Source organism: Pygoscelis adeliae, unplaced genomic scaffold (genome assembly GCF_000699105.1).
Source record: "Pygoscelis adeliae isolate BGI_AS28 unplaced genomic scaffold, ASM69910v1 Scaffold155, whole genome shotgun sequence".
In the NCBI taxonomy this organism is placed as follows: domain Eukaryota; kingdom Metazoa; phylum Chordata; class Aves; order Sphenisciformes; family Spheniscidae; genus Pygoscelis; species Pygoscelis adeliae.
The window spans coordinates 268,608-286,309 of NW_008824932.1; the positions used below are offsets into that span (position 1 = coordinate 268,608).

General features: G+C 37.2%; 1 protein-coding gene across 1 annotated transcript in view; it reads right to left on the reverse strand.

The window, feature by feature from the left end:
- The window catches only part of LOC103917839 (period circadian protein homolog 2-like), a 43,169-nt gene that overhangs the window by 6,767 nt on the left and 18,700 nt on the right, over positions 1-17,702 (reverse strand). The window contains 12 exon segments of the mRNA XM_009325035.1: positions 1,935-2,782; positions 4,252-4,512; positions 4,765-4,938; positions 6,571-6,698; positions 6,782-6,938; positions 7,685-7,781; positions 9,287-9,418; positions 9,760-9,868; positions 10,264-10,417; positions 11,031-11,137; positions 15,934-16,012; positions 16,346-16,488. Coding sequence (XP_009323310.1) covers positions 1,935-2,782; positions 4,252-4,512; positions 4,765-4,938; positions 6,571-6,698; positions 6,782-6,938; positions 7,685-7,781; positions 9,287-9,418; positions 9,760-9,868; positions 10,264-10,417; positions 11,031-11,137; positions 15,934-16,012; positions 16,346-16,488 — 2,389 coding nt within the window.

Sequence of the window (17,702 nt, forward strand, 5' to 3'; positions counted from 1 at the left end):
CTGCACTGATTTCTAACATAAGCAAAACCTCAATGCAAGCCAGTTTGAAGATTAAATATTAGAAATTAAGGTTGACAGAACTTAGCAAAATACATAATAATGGAAAGAACTAGCTTTATCCTTAACACATTCCTAAACAAATGCCTGTATTGTCCTCATTTTCCAGTAAGTGGTGAGGAAATTAGAGAGTTACATTTTGCAGGTTTCTAAAGAATAGGAACTAACAGTTTGAGGAAATTCAAGAGAATTTGCCAGCAAAATTGTTACTATTAAGTTTTGTTACCGAGCTGCTTCTAATCTAGCAGAGGCATCTCAGAGCATGCTGTAAGTTACCGACTGTCACAGATGCACTGTTATAGCACAGCACAAGTCAGAAGTCCTTGTAAGATTTCAGAGATGTTACATAGTGCACAGAATACATTAGTCCAAACATGGCACTGGATGCATATATCCCTGAAAATTTTTAAGTGGTATTTGCATGACTAATATGATAGAGAATTTTTTTAAAATGAAAACCAAATATATTTGTTCTCAAGATCATGAGATAACAAGCATGTAATAACAGAACGTGACAAGATTTTACACTGTATCAATCAAGTTTGGAAGTTTCTTTAGAAAAAACATAGGTATGACAAAATCCATTTCTCTCTGTTCTCCCTCCATTTGTTCCTCTTAAGGATCAATATCAAGAATATTATTTAAAATAAATCATCTGGAAACTAACCAGGGAGAAAAGTTTAACATGGAGTTCTAATGTTCCCCACAGTGTGGGGAACAAGCATTTTCAGAAGTTTTTCCTTCCTCCTCCTTTACAACTTCTAATGTAAATACATGCTTACGACTCACTGCACAAAGTCATCTAATCACCTGCTAGCATCAACACTAACAATGCTTTTTACCAATTACTTACAGTAGTTTAGATCTCAGACATGCCTAAAAGTAAAAGCCACCCCTTCCAATGCACGCTTTCCTTTTATCATCAGTGAGCCCAAGCTCTACTTTGTAACTGCACCCTTAGATGCAGAGACCAGTTACAAACCACAGCACAAGAAAAGGAGGAGGGAGGAGGGAGCCAGTCTAAAAGGTTTGGGTTGCAACTCCATCCCATCAGTGACTTCGCATTTACAAAGATACTCTATGGTGCCTTTAGAAAACACCAATATTAGTCCACATATTTCTGTCATAGAAACCTTTACAGACACATTACTCTATCTGAAGTTTCTGTAAGGTTATTTGTTAAATTGATTTGTAAAATTTGAATGAGCCAGGAAATAAAAAACCCCTGAAGTTACCGAACAGCTCAGCATAGTTTTAGTGCACCAAATAAAAATAAAGTTATGGTCTGCAAGTAATAATTCATTCTTCCTTTACTTTGGTTGCTTGTTTGTAAACAAAGATGTGATTTTATTTTAAATCAGCTTCTTTCTGATCACTTAAAGTTTGTTTCCCCCTCCACACAAATTCACTAGCCCAAAACTTTTTGGTAAAAATAAAGTGCTCATATGATTTTAAATCTATCTCAGTGCTTTTCAATGGGCTTATCCATCTTCATAATTAAAAATGGAACAAAACTGTTTCAGGATGTATTTCCAAGCTTCCTAGTGTAACTTTAGAAGAACAACAACAAGGTAGTTTTAATTTTTAAAGGTTGAGACTATCCTAATGATTGCATTTCATGTTTTATTCAGTCTGCTGAAGTTCTAATTTACTAACTACAAGTGTGAGTCCATCTCCTGGCATCGTATCGACTGACTACTGTCTATCATTAAAAAATAGGTCCTACAAGTGAAAGGATTGAAAACGATGTAGCAGAGAAAATGGGGGGGGGGGGCCCGGCAGGAATCCATTTTAGGCATCTCTACATATTAACAACTTCAGATATGTTCAAGAATGCGAAGACTAAAAAAAACCCCCAAACCCATCAGCATACTTACTGGTAAGGATCCCTTTCCACTACAGTTATCAGTTGTCATGATTTTGCCTATGGCTCCTTCCTCACTTAAAGCTCCATGTAAACCCACAGGAGCGCCACTTTCAGCAGTTTTTGTGGTTTCTTCTAACTGTAGAAGATTCAGAGGAGAACTGCACCTTGATTGGAACAGAGGTGGCGAAGCCTGGTCTTGAAGACCCACTGACTGTGGAGTGCAGGAACGGGATGGCTCATTTCGTGGCTCTGTAACAGGAACCTTTTCACTCTCTGCTGGTGGATTATAATGGAATGGCTGTGTTGGAAAAAACGCCTGTTGTGGGAAAGGGCTGGGTGTAGCAAATGGTGGCTGTGTTGGAAATACTGTCTGTGAAGAGAAAGTGGAATGGGCAGGGAAGTTGGGTTGGCTGTGGTAAAGCGTTTGAGGTAAGTTATTGTTCATCTCTGGGTAGACATAGTTGGGGAGCACAAGAGCTACGACAGGTGTCATGAGGGGTGCAGAGAACTGGGATGGTTGCACAGGGCAAGTATTTCCAGAGTCTGGCAACGGATTAAAACCAGAGAGTGAAGTCTCAGGAGCTGGTGGCACAGTCCCTGCTGCTGGAAAAACAGGCAGTGGATATGCAGGCATAACAGTGGGAAAAGACATCGCTGAATAGCTTGCTTGTGAAGTGTCTGATGGCGACCAAGCAGTAGTATTTAAACCTTGAAGAGGGAACCGATGGGGGAATTTAGTTCCCGAAGTTGTACTGTCCGAGGACTCCTGTGGTTTAATGCGCTTTGATTTTCTGTTCTTTCCACTTTTCTTCCAAGGCTGATCCATTCCAGAAGTGCCATTTCTTTGTCCACGGCCACCTGCAAAAAAAAAAAACCCAACCAAAAACAAACAAACAAAAAACAAACAAGAAAACCCACCCAAAAAACCCAAACCCACACGTCAGGAAAGATCCTACTTGCAATCTGATGGATCCCTTTCAACTTGTCATCCCTAGAAGCTCAAAACAGCAGTTCTGGACTTAGCCTACCCAAATGGAAGCATTTGGGAAGGGGTCAGGTTCACTTTTACCTCTAGCGCAAGAGCTGAGCTAACTGGGCAATGAAAACCATGCTGACGCATCATGGAAGAAAAGAGACCATCAGTGGATCAATTCAGGCTCAAATGTGTGTCACCCAAACAGCACAAAGCTGCAAAACAGTGGCTCCCAGAGGGGCAAACTTCTAATTACTCCAGCAATTACAATGAAAGCAGTACGGGACATGACTGAAAGCATTTCTAGAGAGTTAAGGTCATGCAGGTCCATAATTGAAAATGTGAGGGGGGGTGGAAAAAGCAGGAGGAGAGAAAGTACACATAAAGAAAAGAATTTCCTGAGGGGAAAAAAGCGTGCTACCTTTACAACCTTATTTTAGGGGAAGTCTGCACCAAGCAACTCTTCCCTAGGTGAAGACTGTCAGTTCATCTGATTACAGATATGAGGAAATCCATAAAATATCTTTGGGCACGAAAAGCTGCTCAAACTTCTAGTTTGTCTAAAGCTTATTTAGATAGGCTGAAAGTTTATCAAGTATAAAGAATGCAAGGGGACTAAAGGGTTCCAGAACAGGTTTCCTAAGTCAACCCGCATAACTATTTAAATAAAAAACGAAAGATAAGAATCTGCAAAAAATGCTTAGCAGTGTCTGACTTCTGTTCCAAGTCAAGTCAGGACTGAAACGGGAACAAAGTCAGATCGGTATCCAGCACTTCTGAAAATGCCATCCAGAGTTCCTAGTCCTAATAAACAAAACAATCTCACTATTACAGGTAGTCTGTGCCATTTCCATCCCACCGATCACATTATTAACTTAAAGGCAACCAAACAATTATCAGATTGTTTCACCGACTACACAATAGTGGAATGGGGGAAACTGTATGTAAAGCAGAGGGCTGAAAACAAAACCAAACCACAAACCTGAAAAAAGACAAATGGAAAGACAGAAGGAAAAGAAAAGCAAGGGAATACAAGCATAGATACAGTAAAGCAAACACGCTAAAGAATGTTTTCTGTCCCTTGAAAGTAGATGCATGACAGTAATAGTAAAGTGAAAAGATAAAAATCAAAACATTAGTTACTAAAATGTCAGTTATTACATTAAAAGCTATATTCCACTCTCAGTCTTCAAGGAAGACTTATCAGAACAAATTTTTTTGTGGACTTTAAAAAGAGAATGCAACTGTCACTATTCACAGTAGCCCCACAATACAGCTAAAAATGGAAATGCCCTCTCAACAGGATTTACTTCCTATATAAATACAAGTTTTATCATGAAAACTATTGCCATACCACGTTCACCAGGCCGTCCTTTTGGTTTATCTTGTAAGTAGTAATTGCAGTGGGACTGAAAAATATTCAATCTCTTGATTTCTTTAAACTTATTCAAAAAGCTCTGCTCCTCTTTTTGCGTGTGTACTGCAAGGACTTCCTTTGTAAGTCCCAGTTTTTTAAATGGCTCCTTTTCTTGATTTACATGCGCAGAGCTGGATGGAGGGGCAAGAAGTTGGCCATCCAGGAGTTCTGCTCCACTTGGACCATCTTCTATCATTTCTACAGAAATAGGAGGAAGAAAATAAATCAAGATGAAGTAAAAAAAGCTCTGTATTTTTAAGCTATTACAATTCTGTAATAATTTTGCTGTAAGTTTAAGATGCAAATTCTGTCCCTATTTATTCCATTTCCATAGGAACATTGTAGCTGTAAGAAAATGTAAGTCACAAGCAGATACTAGCTGTTCACATCTGAAGTTTAAACTGGCTAGCAATGGCCATTTTGGAGAAAGTTTATTAGCAAAAATCATACCTAATTCAGGTTGTGTCTTTTTGTCTCCAACATGAACAATGGTGCTACTGTAGCTGCACTGACTTGTGAGAGACACAACACTTTCAGGCTTGCCAGGTAAAGCCAAAGATGTTAAGTGAGCACCAACCACTGGGGGACCATTTGATTTACCAGATGCCTTCAACACAGCAGGATCTATTAAAAGAAGTAAAGTTGTAGTTTACTGAACATGAACAGGAGCAAATGCAAGTTATATGCTCCTAGGGTTGCAAAACAGTAGAGGCTAAACTGCACTTGACAAGATACAAAATGAACATTTTACTTTACTTTATGCATTCCACCAAGAATGTTTTAGGAATAGAATGACTTCTGAGCAACCAAATCCAATCCTCGACTGTCACATATAGCCAAACCAAATCTTTTCAATGAAGGACTTTTTCCTCTTTCCTGGTCTTCACTCTTCTTTCATGGCACAACTTTGGAAGAAAGTTTCTAGCCTCTTCCAGCCCAAGATTAAGTCCCACCCAGCTCCCATATTGTTGTACACTAATCTCTGTCATTAGCTGGTTATCCTAACAGCTTTGTTCTGAGCTTCCACCTATTTAAATTATCTCACCTGAAAGCTATACACAATAATTGAGCAGAGGTCATACCAGTGCCTCATAAAACAGCATTAAAACATTCCTCCTCTAGTAGGAATATTTGGCATAACACATATTTTAAGACCTAAAGTTTGCCTTTCTCCTGACTAGAGTATGCCAGTGGCTACATCGTTCTTAGTCATCAGTGCACCGAAAAGCTAGCAAACCCACATCTTCTCCCGTCAACTAGAACTGCATAGACTCCAAATGACAGCAGAAATAGTGGAACTAGCTAGCATCATGCAATTAGGAACACAATTTCTTCCTCTCTAGTTCTCAAGGCATTTCAATTCCTTCTACAGGACACTTTGCTCCTATGTATACTAATACCTTCCAATTTGATTCTAAAAGCTGCATTAGAACTTCTTTTTGAAGCTCATCAAGAGGAAATATAGACAAGATCATTCCCAAGACCAATTTCTGAGAAACTCCACTAGACACTTCCCCTTCAGCCTCATATAATGACAAGGTTGAATCAGCAAGTATCTCATTTACATATAGTTCTTTACCAGTCTCACAATTCTTGTACTAACGGAAGTACAAGAAGAACAGTTACGTTCTTCACTTTAGCCCCCCATCCAGACAGGGACTATATCAAACGCTATACCTAAGTCCTAACAAATTAAGTTAATGTTTTTGCCTACAGCAGACGTTTTAGATAGCTATCCTCAGCTATCCTCAGTAATCCCCATCTTTTATTTTCATAGCTGGACATGCCTTTCAAATGGGTTCTTACTGAGAACAGTGCGATGCTGCATTTTACCCTCTCTTGTTCCTTTTTTTTTTTTTAGTGTCCAAAGAAGAAACAGAAGTGTAATATGCATACTTTTGTTGCAATTAATTAGCTGCCAGGTTCTTCAGCTGGTTGTTCTTACAAGTCCCAGCTGTGAAACAAACATCTTGCATTTTCAAGTCCTAAAACTCAAAATCCTGCTGTATTTTGTACAGTATAAATGAGCTTTTTCTACATTAAATAAGAATCTACAATCCAGATATTCAATCAACTACTCATTTTTTTGACTGTAGGGGAGATGTTCATGGTAAGAGTTAGATCACCAACATCTAACACTGAGAAAACAGCTAAGAGGTCATGCCTAAGCTACACTTGTCATTATTCTGCAAAGAAGTAACATCCAACTGGCTGCTAGTAAAAATCAATCAAGAAAAAGCTGTGATGTAGAGATACCTCCCAAGGGCTGCATAGCATTATCAGCTGGTTTTTGTTCATGAACTCCAGAATTCAGTGATGCAACACTTGATGAAGGTTCACATTTTCTTTTTGCTGTACCAGGCACGTTACAACTCTCCAAGTACCTAAAATACAGTGATTTAACAACATTAGATATGCAAGTCCTTAAGTCTAGAGGTCAAGAGTAATTTACACACTGGTTGCTTACCTGATGACACTGTCCAAACAGCTAATCTGTTGATAAGAATATACAGGTTGTTCTTTCCAAGCCAACTCTTCAGTAGTCACATTTTTAGGAGCAGCTGTTACTGAAGTATCCTTTCCCACTACATCTTTCACCTGACCACCAGGTCCATTTTGTTTTTCTGTGAAAAGAGATATTGCTATTATGCAATTCTAGCATTAAATCCTTGCAAATTCCCCTAAAAGCAACAGTAAAAGTTCTCATTTATACATCTTTAACAGGTCACAAGTTAACCACTGTAAAGCAAGTTAAGAGGTTTGGGCACTACTAGATGAACATTGTGTAAATGTTTTCCTGTCCTTATGGATTATTGGGAGGTGTGAAGTTTAGTTAGGTTGATGCATATGGATCCAAAGGGAATAGATATTATGGCTATAAGAGAATAGGTACCATTAGAGTTGAAACACACTCAGTGTGAGAACGACTCTAGTGCCCTGAAGTTATAACAAATTATTAGAAGAATAACCTATTAATGTATGCAGAATTAAAATCTCATTAGTAAGATTTTCATTTATCAACTTAAATTCCTGAGGTTACAACGCAAACAGGAAAGACAACATCCATAACATTTTCCTCCACCTAACAGAGAAGATGATGCTTGACTTGTATGAAAACATGAGCTACAATTAAGGTGCTTCAAAACAACAGCTTTAGGACATGCCTTAACTGTGTGTTACACCATTATCAATTGGCTGAACACAGTATTTTCCTGAACACAGTGGAGAGACACAAGACAATATAATTTTAATTGATAAAAATGCTGTCTTTATACGTTGATTAGAACTAAACTAGAAAAAACCCTACTGTCATATTATACAAGGCACCAGCGCAATAGACTAATACTTAATCAACTTGCTAATGTCTTACCTGCAAAAGGCTCTCTCTTATATTCCAGCTTTGCTTTATTGTCAGTGAAAGTACGCTGTCCTTTATTTTTGACCTTACGGGCATCTTGACAAACCTCCTGAAAGCAGGTAATTAAAAAGAGTTATTACAAAATTCTGACATAAAACATCATGCATAGTGATTCCTCAGTAGACTAAATCTAACCTTAGTTAATCTCTATCTTACAATTAGTCTGATTATGGGACAAATCCTGATGTATAGAATTTTATTGTGCAGCAGCAGAATTTTGGGAATTGGAAAGAGAAGAAATTTAAAGCATGTTTTTTGTACACAATTACTTTGTATTTTGTTTAATATGGTTGAATGACTTGGATAGGAAAATATAAAGATACATTACAAAGAAGACTTCAGAAAAAAAAAACCAGTATCATTTGGTAAACAAAATATTGCTGCTGAGACTGAGAACTTTTTGTGCTAGAAGTTTAACCAAGCACTGACAGGATGTTATAGAACTATACTGTAACAGTCTTCACTATCTGTGGAAATAGTGAAGGAAAGATAAGTATCCCTTTCCCTCAAAACCAAGATTTCCTTAAACATTACTTTTCTGCATAGCTCTGAAATGTATTAAGTTATCTGTTAAACAAAAAAAATCCAGAGACTTCATCTGCTTAAGCCACTAGTGTTTAAGGACTGAAAGCCAGGAAAGTGACCACCTTGGCAAGAGCAGCAGTCTGCCATGCCTGATCACAGAAGCAGAAATGGGATTTCAGAGAATTAGCCTATAAAATGTAATTAAGGAAAGGAAAATTCTGGCTTTCAGAATTAAACGCAACTCAGTGAGCTACAACAAATTTGGGAAGAACAACAGGAAAGCCAAAATTACTAAAGATGTTAAAACGTGCAGTTCCTTTCACTGCATCCACATACAGTACATTACTGTCCGTCTGATTTACTTTGCCTATGGAATAGGTCTGTTAAGCATAGGCACAAATTTATCACTGCTGTTTTGTTCAGACTAACAGAATTTAAAAAGTTACATCTCACTAGCAACTAGATGTAGCAATGGCCCAATCTACAGTAAAGTTAAGTTTTAAGCTCAAAAAATTTTTAGTTTATTCCATTCCATTTATTTCATTCCATATTATATAGTTTATTTTTGCAACATAAGAAGTGATCAAGGTCAAGCTATCACTTGGTTATGCAGGTATTACTGCATTTTATCTTTTTAGTTTCATTTGGGAAAACGCTAATTACAGACTTTCCCTCCCAAAAGAAACTGCTTTCAAATATCCAGCTGGTTTTCCCAGAAACACAGCATGTAACATATAACGGACATTAGAATAAGCTAACACACTGTACAGGTTTAAATTCTTTACACACACTGTCTTTCATGCCTATAACTGTGCTTCAGGACCCTGAGACTTCATCTACACCAGAAATGTTTATTCCCCTAGACAGAAATGTTTTTTCCATGTTAAACAAAAAAGAAAGATGACTTTTTCCTTTTACTTTCTTCCATCCCTAATTTGAAAGGGTTATGCTAGAAGTAAAAAAAAAAAACAACCCACTTTTACTAGTTTGTTTTGTGCCACGTACTTGAATAAGAAACCCCAAACCTACTGGCTTATCCTTATGAGTGTCTTCATTATTATTTCCTGTGCTGTCACTGGAGGATGCCACACTCATTAAGTGCTCATGTGAACCATTGCTGCCTAGACTTCCATAGCCACTGGATCCACTGTTGTGTACAGGCTGTTAACAACAACAAAAGAGATACACACACACGCATATCTCAGCACACCAGCTCTGAACAAAACTGAAATTGTTACCAGTAATTCCATGTGAGGAAAAAAGAATTTATTTTAGGTTTGTTTTTTTTTGTGAGGACTCCATAGCTGCATGAAATCCTTAAAATACCAACTGGAGCTTTAACATACTTCAGTAAGTCTTGTCTGGTAATCACAAGTGTAAGTAATTTCCAGGATTGTAGCCAAATTCCAGTACAGTAGTAGGCAGCTAAACAAAATGTCATGAAGATAAATGCCCTTTCTTCACTGGGAAATGAAAAGGGTAACATAAAGCACATGCTGTACCTGCAATAATAGCCGATATATTTGCTCAGTGATTTCCTGAACACTGGGATGAAGGATTCTATCCTCTGTATAGTTGGGAGCGGCAAAGACGTCTTCATTTAAGGGACCCCTGCATAAACCAAACATATCCCAGCTCATTACAAATGCAAGTACTTCAATCACAGAGACCCCACAACTTCAATCTACCATCTATACATAGTAAACAGAATCTGATGCTTATTCTATTGCATCTACAACCTTTGAATCTGATAAAATACATACCCTTACTCACTTTGAGCATGACTTCCCTCTTCTGAAGAAACTCTTGACAGTATTGGCAGAATTTGAAGGACTTCAAATTTCTTTTTAAAGCAGTTACGAATTTAAAAAAGAAGTAATTTGTATGTGTGATTTCCCCACCCCCCGAACATCCCTTATGTCTTTCTTAAGGATCACTACGTAAACCTGAGGGGATGGAAAATAAAAATAAATAAATAAAAATCTTAAAGTCCCAGCTTGACTCACGTCCTAACTTTGTGTCTTCCAATAATAAATGAAACTTTTCGACTCCAAGGGTTGATGAAACTGGACCAGCTAGTGTCCATGGTTATATAGTCTCCATTTCTAGTGCAAAACCTGATTGGTGAATAGTCAAAAGGCTGTCCTCCATACTGAAGTACTGTAATGAATGATTCAAAAAGAAATTTCAGATTAATATTTGCACAATTCTACTTAATGATTCAGGATTTTACAATGAATTGCAAAGGAGGAAGATGATATTTGAAGGAACAAATGCCAGATACGTCTATACATTTAGAAATGCTGGGCTACCAAAATAAGCAGACCTTCATAATTTACTGGACTATGTCAAGAAAGTCACCTTCAGAGCACAACAAGCTAAAGACGACTGAAGAAACAGCTTTACATTTTCCAAGTTTAACAAATTAACATTGCCGGAATGACTCTTTTTTCTTCTCTGTGAAATAAAAAAAGACTACCATTTAAAGTATGACAACTTCTATCATTGCATTCTCAAGAAAGTTTTATGTATGAAATATTCATTTACAGTCAATTAGACACATATGCTTCATATCAAACACGAAATTGAGTGATTTCTCATTTTGATCTATTTGCATTAAGAATCAAGTTATAGAGTAAAGGATTCAGTATTTACTTGCAGAAAAATCCATAGTCACAATTAATTTTCACCTCCTACTTGCTGAGGTCTTTGTAGTCATTGTTATTAACTTTTAGGGAAAAAAAAAATTCTGCCACAGTAAGAGATTACATACTTTTTTTGTGAATTGCTAGCATTAAGGGTCTGTCATTTGGGTGAAGATGCACCAAGACTGGTGTTCCTATCAAGTCCTGAGGTAGGTATCCCAACAGAGGTACTGCTCTGGTGAAAGAAAAGCAAAGCAAAAAAAAAAAATCAAGTGGAATAAATGTATATTTAATCTTTAAAATGTTTCCATTTTAAGTTTTTTTTTCCCTATAAAGAGAATGAAGAATTTTAAGTTTAAATTTGTGGAAATAGCAGTGCCAACTTAATAGCAGTAGTACTCTTTAAACAAAGGGGGTTTTGTTTGTTTGTGGGGTGGTTAGGTTTTTTTGGTAACTTTATAAAACAATGTGATCAGACCAAATGAAGAAGTCTGCTACAGCAGAACTGTCTTTTCTATGCTGCCTAGCTCTAGAGGATAAATACTTACCCTAATTTTAAAAGAGCATTAATAAAGTTTAATCTTGTAAAACTCTCATGAAGGTAAATAGTACCCCAATCTATGGGCTGCAAGCCAAGGCTAAGGATCATAGGATTACTATAGCTGAACTAGCAACGGGGTAGTTGACTAGGACTCAAGAAAACTTTCTCACAGGCAGGTTAAGAGTCCAACTCAAAGGAGCTGCAAGGAAGCAAGCTTATTAATTAAAACAGAGGCTTAAAAGTAATGTTACCGTCTTCCTGCACACTATCAATGACCACTTCTAATGATGTGGATGACTAATTTATGTGTTGAAATAATTTTCATTGATCACTTAAAGCATTCATATAAAGGAGAAAGAGTGAAAGTTCACAAATGTCAGTTTGCACCTTACTCTGAAAGCTAACTGCCAAAAATATGCTTTGGAAAAAAAAAATGCATTAAGTCAATACTACTCAGTAATGTTTAAGAAGTTGCCCGGTGCCAACAAGTCATCTTGTAAACTCAAAGCGCTGTATACCTTCCCCCCAGCCCCATTCACCAACAAAGGCCCAGGAGCAGAAAGATACTCAGGTATCTGAATAGCTTTAATGAAGAACTTAGCTGCAGTGCACCACAGACACGGGATCTGTGCTGTGTTGGAACTCAAAAGCATTACGGGACAAATGCCTTCAACATTGCACTTCCAATAACCCACTGGAATTAGATCAGTTCCCCAAAACAAACATACCCTTCTGGCAAAGAGGACGAGATATTCAGGGGAAAGGAGGAAAGCAACTAATGCCTTATTATTGAATCAATTAGTTAAATAATGAGTCTTAAAAGCTTGTGGATGATCTAAAGCAACAACTTTACAAAGCTGAAACTGACATAAAATGATATGATCTGGTATGAGTTTCGGCACACTGACATTTAAAAATGCTGCCAAGTTCAAGGCACATAAGAAAAGTTATGCTGCTACAGCAGTTTAAAATACCAATCAACTCTGAATGACTTCAGTTAGGACTTCCTCAAATAACGTTGTAAGAAGTAGAAGAAAACACGAGTTTTTGTTCGCACTGTTCCTGTTCTTTGCCACCTGCTTTATGAAAGCCTGGCAAACTCTCATTTGTTTGTGCTGCGACAGAACACCTACCCTAAAAGGGATCAAATTTTAAACTGTTACTTATTGACCTAGTCATAAAGATAGATGCAAATTCAGTCACTTCTATGCACAAAAAACAAGTCCTCTACGCATTTTTATACTGATATGAAGATCACTGGAAGAGTCAGGGATCTAGAATGTAAGACCGATGAGCAGAGATTGAGCTGGGCTCGCCTGTTCCAAAGAAGAGGAGGCTAAGGGACGATCCAGGAGCTTCCCACAACTACTGGAATGAAGCGTTAAAGGTGGAGTTAAATTTTCTTGTTGGTGCCAGACAACAGAACTATGGGTAATGGCCCCAGACTGCAGTCTGGAAAGCTTATGCTGGATATCAGGCAAAGTTTTTTAACAAAGTGAGTAATGCAACACAGGAACAGCTTCCCATACAGATTGTGTAATTTGTCCTTGGGGGTTTTTAGGCATTATTGAGACCAGGTCACAGCTAACCTAACGTAGAACTGGGCAACAATTTCATTTCAAATGAAAGAATGGAACAGAGACCTCCAGCAGTCCCTTCTAACCACCATTTCTGTGATTGCATAATGCTATATTTGAGAATGCTTAATTTACTATCTACTAGAGGCAGTACCTCAGCATCATTATGCTTCCTCATAATGAGTAAGTCAAAATAATTTAGAGTTTAAGTTAATAAAGTCATTTTATGAATGCAAATGCACATATGGCATAAGAATGGCTGATGAGGACAGGCAGCAAGTTTAGTTTATGTTTTACAGAATGACATTTAAGTGTCAAAACAACATGAATAAGAAGTCTCTTTATATTCTCATTGCAAGTTAAATAGGAAACTGCTTTAAATTCATTTACTAAGATCACTCCACTGTGAACTATATAGAACTCCTTACACCCATCATACGCATCAAGCATCAAATACATTTCAAAGACAAGTATATACAGGAATGATCCATTTAATTTCAGGAAAATATTTATTTTTACTTAACATTCTGTGCAGAGATCCACTTGCAGAGTTAGGACAAATAAGCATTCTTCCAACCCATGAACACATACTGATTACAGAATTAACTTTATTTTATGCAAGTCAGACAACAGTTTCAGAGTTACATTATGAACAGTTCTCACTCGACAGCAGGTGTTCAGTTGTATATTTTTTAAATATTAGACTCTGCTTTCTCTGAGAATCTATTGTTTTGTGTATTCCACCTAACGCTGGAGAGCTTAAGAGTAATAAACTGTGTATGCATATTTTGGTCAACCTTTATCTGGCTGCCAATGATCTCAGGAGTTAAATAGTTAAAAACAAAATCAACCACACAGATCACAAGAACAGAAATAAATGAAGCAAAGTCCTAATATCAGACCAAGATGTAATCAACCCTCACTGAGCGTTCAAAAATGGTATTTGAGAATAAGTGATAACACCAGACTAACAGGAAAGAAGCTTCCATAGTAGCCATAGAGAAGGGATTTACTGTACTCACTCCACCCAAGCCCAAGAATAAGGGCAAAACTCTCCATTCAGTAATCTTACCATTTCTGTTAAGTGACTACTGGAAATAAATAAGCTGGGGGTGCATGGAGGAAGGGAAGTGCCATTAGCCTATTTGAAAAGATAAACCCAACCTGCAAAGTTGCGGTTGGCTTGGAGCACGTGCAGGAATGAGGGAGAGAGAAAAATCCATGAAGAGGACAGAACTATACTGGAGTAAGTAGTTCTTTTGTCAACTTAAGTTGTTTAGAGAGACTGTATAAATCATACCACGGAAAATCAGTTTGTCAGCATTACATTGTCTTCTATCCTGCAGAAACTCTTCACACTAAGACACAATGTCTGCACAAGTTAGCCAAAAATAGCTGTACCTTAAAGTCAAAACTTATCCTCACCAATTAGCCATTGTCGTCTTCTATAGTAATCTCCAACAGCTACCTTTTGCAATTCCCGTTTAATACAAAACACATGCGCTGTAGTAGTACTGATGTGCCTGACCTCTCTGCAGATAAACTATTTCAGAAGTCAAACAGTAATTACTTTTACCTTATTGATTCCAGCTTAGCCAAACTTCCCAATAACCTCCTTTCCCCCAGATCCCTCTCTCTGCTGCTGCAGTTAAAGATTTTGCCAAGAACAGCATATTTCTTCAGAAACAAGAAGATTCGCACCCAAAAGATACCACAGAAATCCAAATTGTCCATTATGCTGCTACTCTGTCTGCAGACATCCTCCCCATCTAGACCTACAAAGAAAATTTCAGCGTTCTTAGAATGCTTAAAAACAAGAGGAGGGGAGAATCAGAAGTCAGATGCTACTACTGCAGCCAACTTAGTTTTCACTAAGGAGAAAAAAGAAATCAAAATAAAATCCCGCATATAACACATCAGAAACCATCATGAAGAAAATATCAAGTAAAACAAGGAAAGAGGAAGAGGAAGAAAGGGAAAAGGTAGCCTGTTTTTCCAACTCAGGAACAAATGAATTCTCTTGTCAATTCAAGTCTTCAAAACACTTGATATTCCAAAGTGCATCCCTGTCCTTAAAAGCTTGTTGAGATTGTCGTCTCCTCCTCAGCCAAGAACGCCCCTAACTCTGAAGAAGTATCTTCCCTTCTTTCCATAGACCTCATGTTTCCATCACCTAAACATCCTTTGAAAGGCCCCAAGCAAAAGCAATCCAGAAGACTAAAGGAATGCTTGGTTTACAGCTTAGTTCCTGAGCCTCTAAGTACACCTTAAGATCACAGGCGGCATATTTGGTTTTACTCTGAAGTATGAAAACTTACTCTAATCAGCTTCCATGATTGTCAAAGCAATGTGAAGTCTTCAGCCAGCAGAATTTGAGCAGGTTTTGTATACAGACAACAGCAAGAACTATGAAGACTGTAGTTTGAACTCAGAACACAGAATTTTTTTTTTTTTTTTTTTTTTTAAGATCTAATGTTGCATTTAAAAGACACACCTCTACTTGTATCTGGGCCAGCAGAAAGTGACAGCAGCATATTTTTTGTTATTAATTGGATCAAACTTAAAAAAAAATAAAACCTAAAAATCTCATACAGGTAATCATTGTTAGAACAGGAATTTTCCTGACCATGGGTTTCATTCATTGAATTTATGTCCAGATTTGCCCCAGATGGAAGGAAAATGGAAGAACAAGTTGTTAGCAGGCAAACAGTTTTCTACTGAAATACCACAGTGTAATGTGTTTTCATGCTTATTGAAAATTGGGGGATGTACTTTTCTTGGGTGAAACAGTCTTCAGTAGTCACATTTTTTTAACCCCACACAGACATCTTAATTAAATCCTAAAAATACCTGTAAAGATACTAGATAGCTTGCTTATCAGTAAATTGAAAAAGGATATTTTTTGTAAGTTACCTTTCATCTACATCCTGGAACAAACAGGTCGGTGTGTGCGTAGTTGTAAAAATTCTTTTGTCAGGAGGAATTCTGGGTGCTGAGAGAAAAATAAAAGCAGATTAACAAGTGGGGTTTTTTGGATACATAAAATACTTCAAGCTGCATGTTTCTATTAAATACTGAGTAAAGTCTAAAAGTCTGTCTAAGAGCATATAGGAAAACAGCTTGCTAGCTGCTCAGCAAGGGCAGAGAACAGAACCAATTATCTTTCACTTTAATAAAATGAGATCACTGACAGTAACTCATATAAGTTGGCTTTTTTAGGCTGAAATTCAGTTGTGCTACACAACATGGAAATTCCTGTAGCAGAACATAGAACAGTTCTTACTTTCAGGAAACCAAACTAGTCTTTGTGCATTCAAAGGATTACCTTCATAACCAGAATGTACTTTTTCTGCAAGCAACACACAGCAAAGCTGGTCCTCTGCTATTTCCGGATCTTGCACTTTGATAAGGTAAGGAGTCATCCGAAACGGGTGATAGCAAATCTCATTTTCACACTCCTTTCCTGCACTAATAATTAAACAGAGTTAATTATTTCATTTTATGCTAAAAAAAGTTTTAATTTGTCTATTGTAATTTCCTCATGACACAAGGACTGCATGATCATGATAGCTCCTAAAATAGCACCCAAGAACTTAACTTTCTGAATTCTTTTTTTTTTGGTAGAAGAGAAGCTAATTCTGATGGCATCCTTTGCATACCAACTGCAATAAAGAAAAGGTTGTCCTCTCTACTGCCTGAAATAAAAAGATCCACAATTGCTTTAAATGGAAATTTGATGGAAAAAAAACCCACCTCCTATAATTAAGTTATTTTGTTGATCCAATAATCATAATCTGTGACATTACACCCTTCAGATGGATGAATTTATAGTTGTATTTTACGAAGACTGCTATATCCCCTCAGTTAAAGACCTTATTTTACTCAGTATTTATCCCAATTTAAAAAGAGTAAAGACTTAGAAATTCTTACCTATAATAACAGTTGTTTACTTAAGAAGAATCCAAAGCATAGTAATGAAAACAACAACCATTTACATAGTGACAAAAAAAAAAAAAATCAGTTGTAATAAGTCTAAACAGCACAGTTTTATAAAACTAAAGCTTTTGGAACCAGTTAGTTGGACAAAAAAAGCCCACAATAACACCAGCAGTACTTTTACAGTACATCCAATCCAACACTCTGGACCAGTGCATTGCCTCTAATTTGTTTAAAGTTTACTCGTACTTTAATGATAAGTATTTATTTACTCCAGAAGTAACTAAGTAATAGGATCCACAATTTCTGTTTTTTGGAAGTGCTACCAGAGAGGCAATAAGCAGCAAGAAATCAAATTGCACAAGAAAGAACACGGAATAAGTTGTAGGCATTTCCTAAATGAAAGCAACTAAAGGGAGTGGGGGCAGTTAAAGAAGGAAGAAAAGCAAAACCAAAAGGAACTGTGTCATCTAGTAACTGCAAAAGAGACAAGTCAAGTTACCCTCATGTATCTTTCTCTACGGGACACTTGAGATTAATGTCTAATCTTAACTTTGTCTTCTAGAATGAAAGAGACTCTGTAGCAGGTGCTGAACAGAACACTTCAATTAACATGAACTGAAGACTTTCCATAGCAGTAGGAGATACCGTATCAGCTTTCTTTATGGTGCAAAGGTCAACATTCACACTGATGAACTTCTAAGATGCAACTTCCTGAAATCACTTTGCGGTTTTCTCTGTAGCTT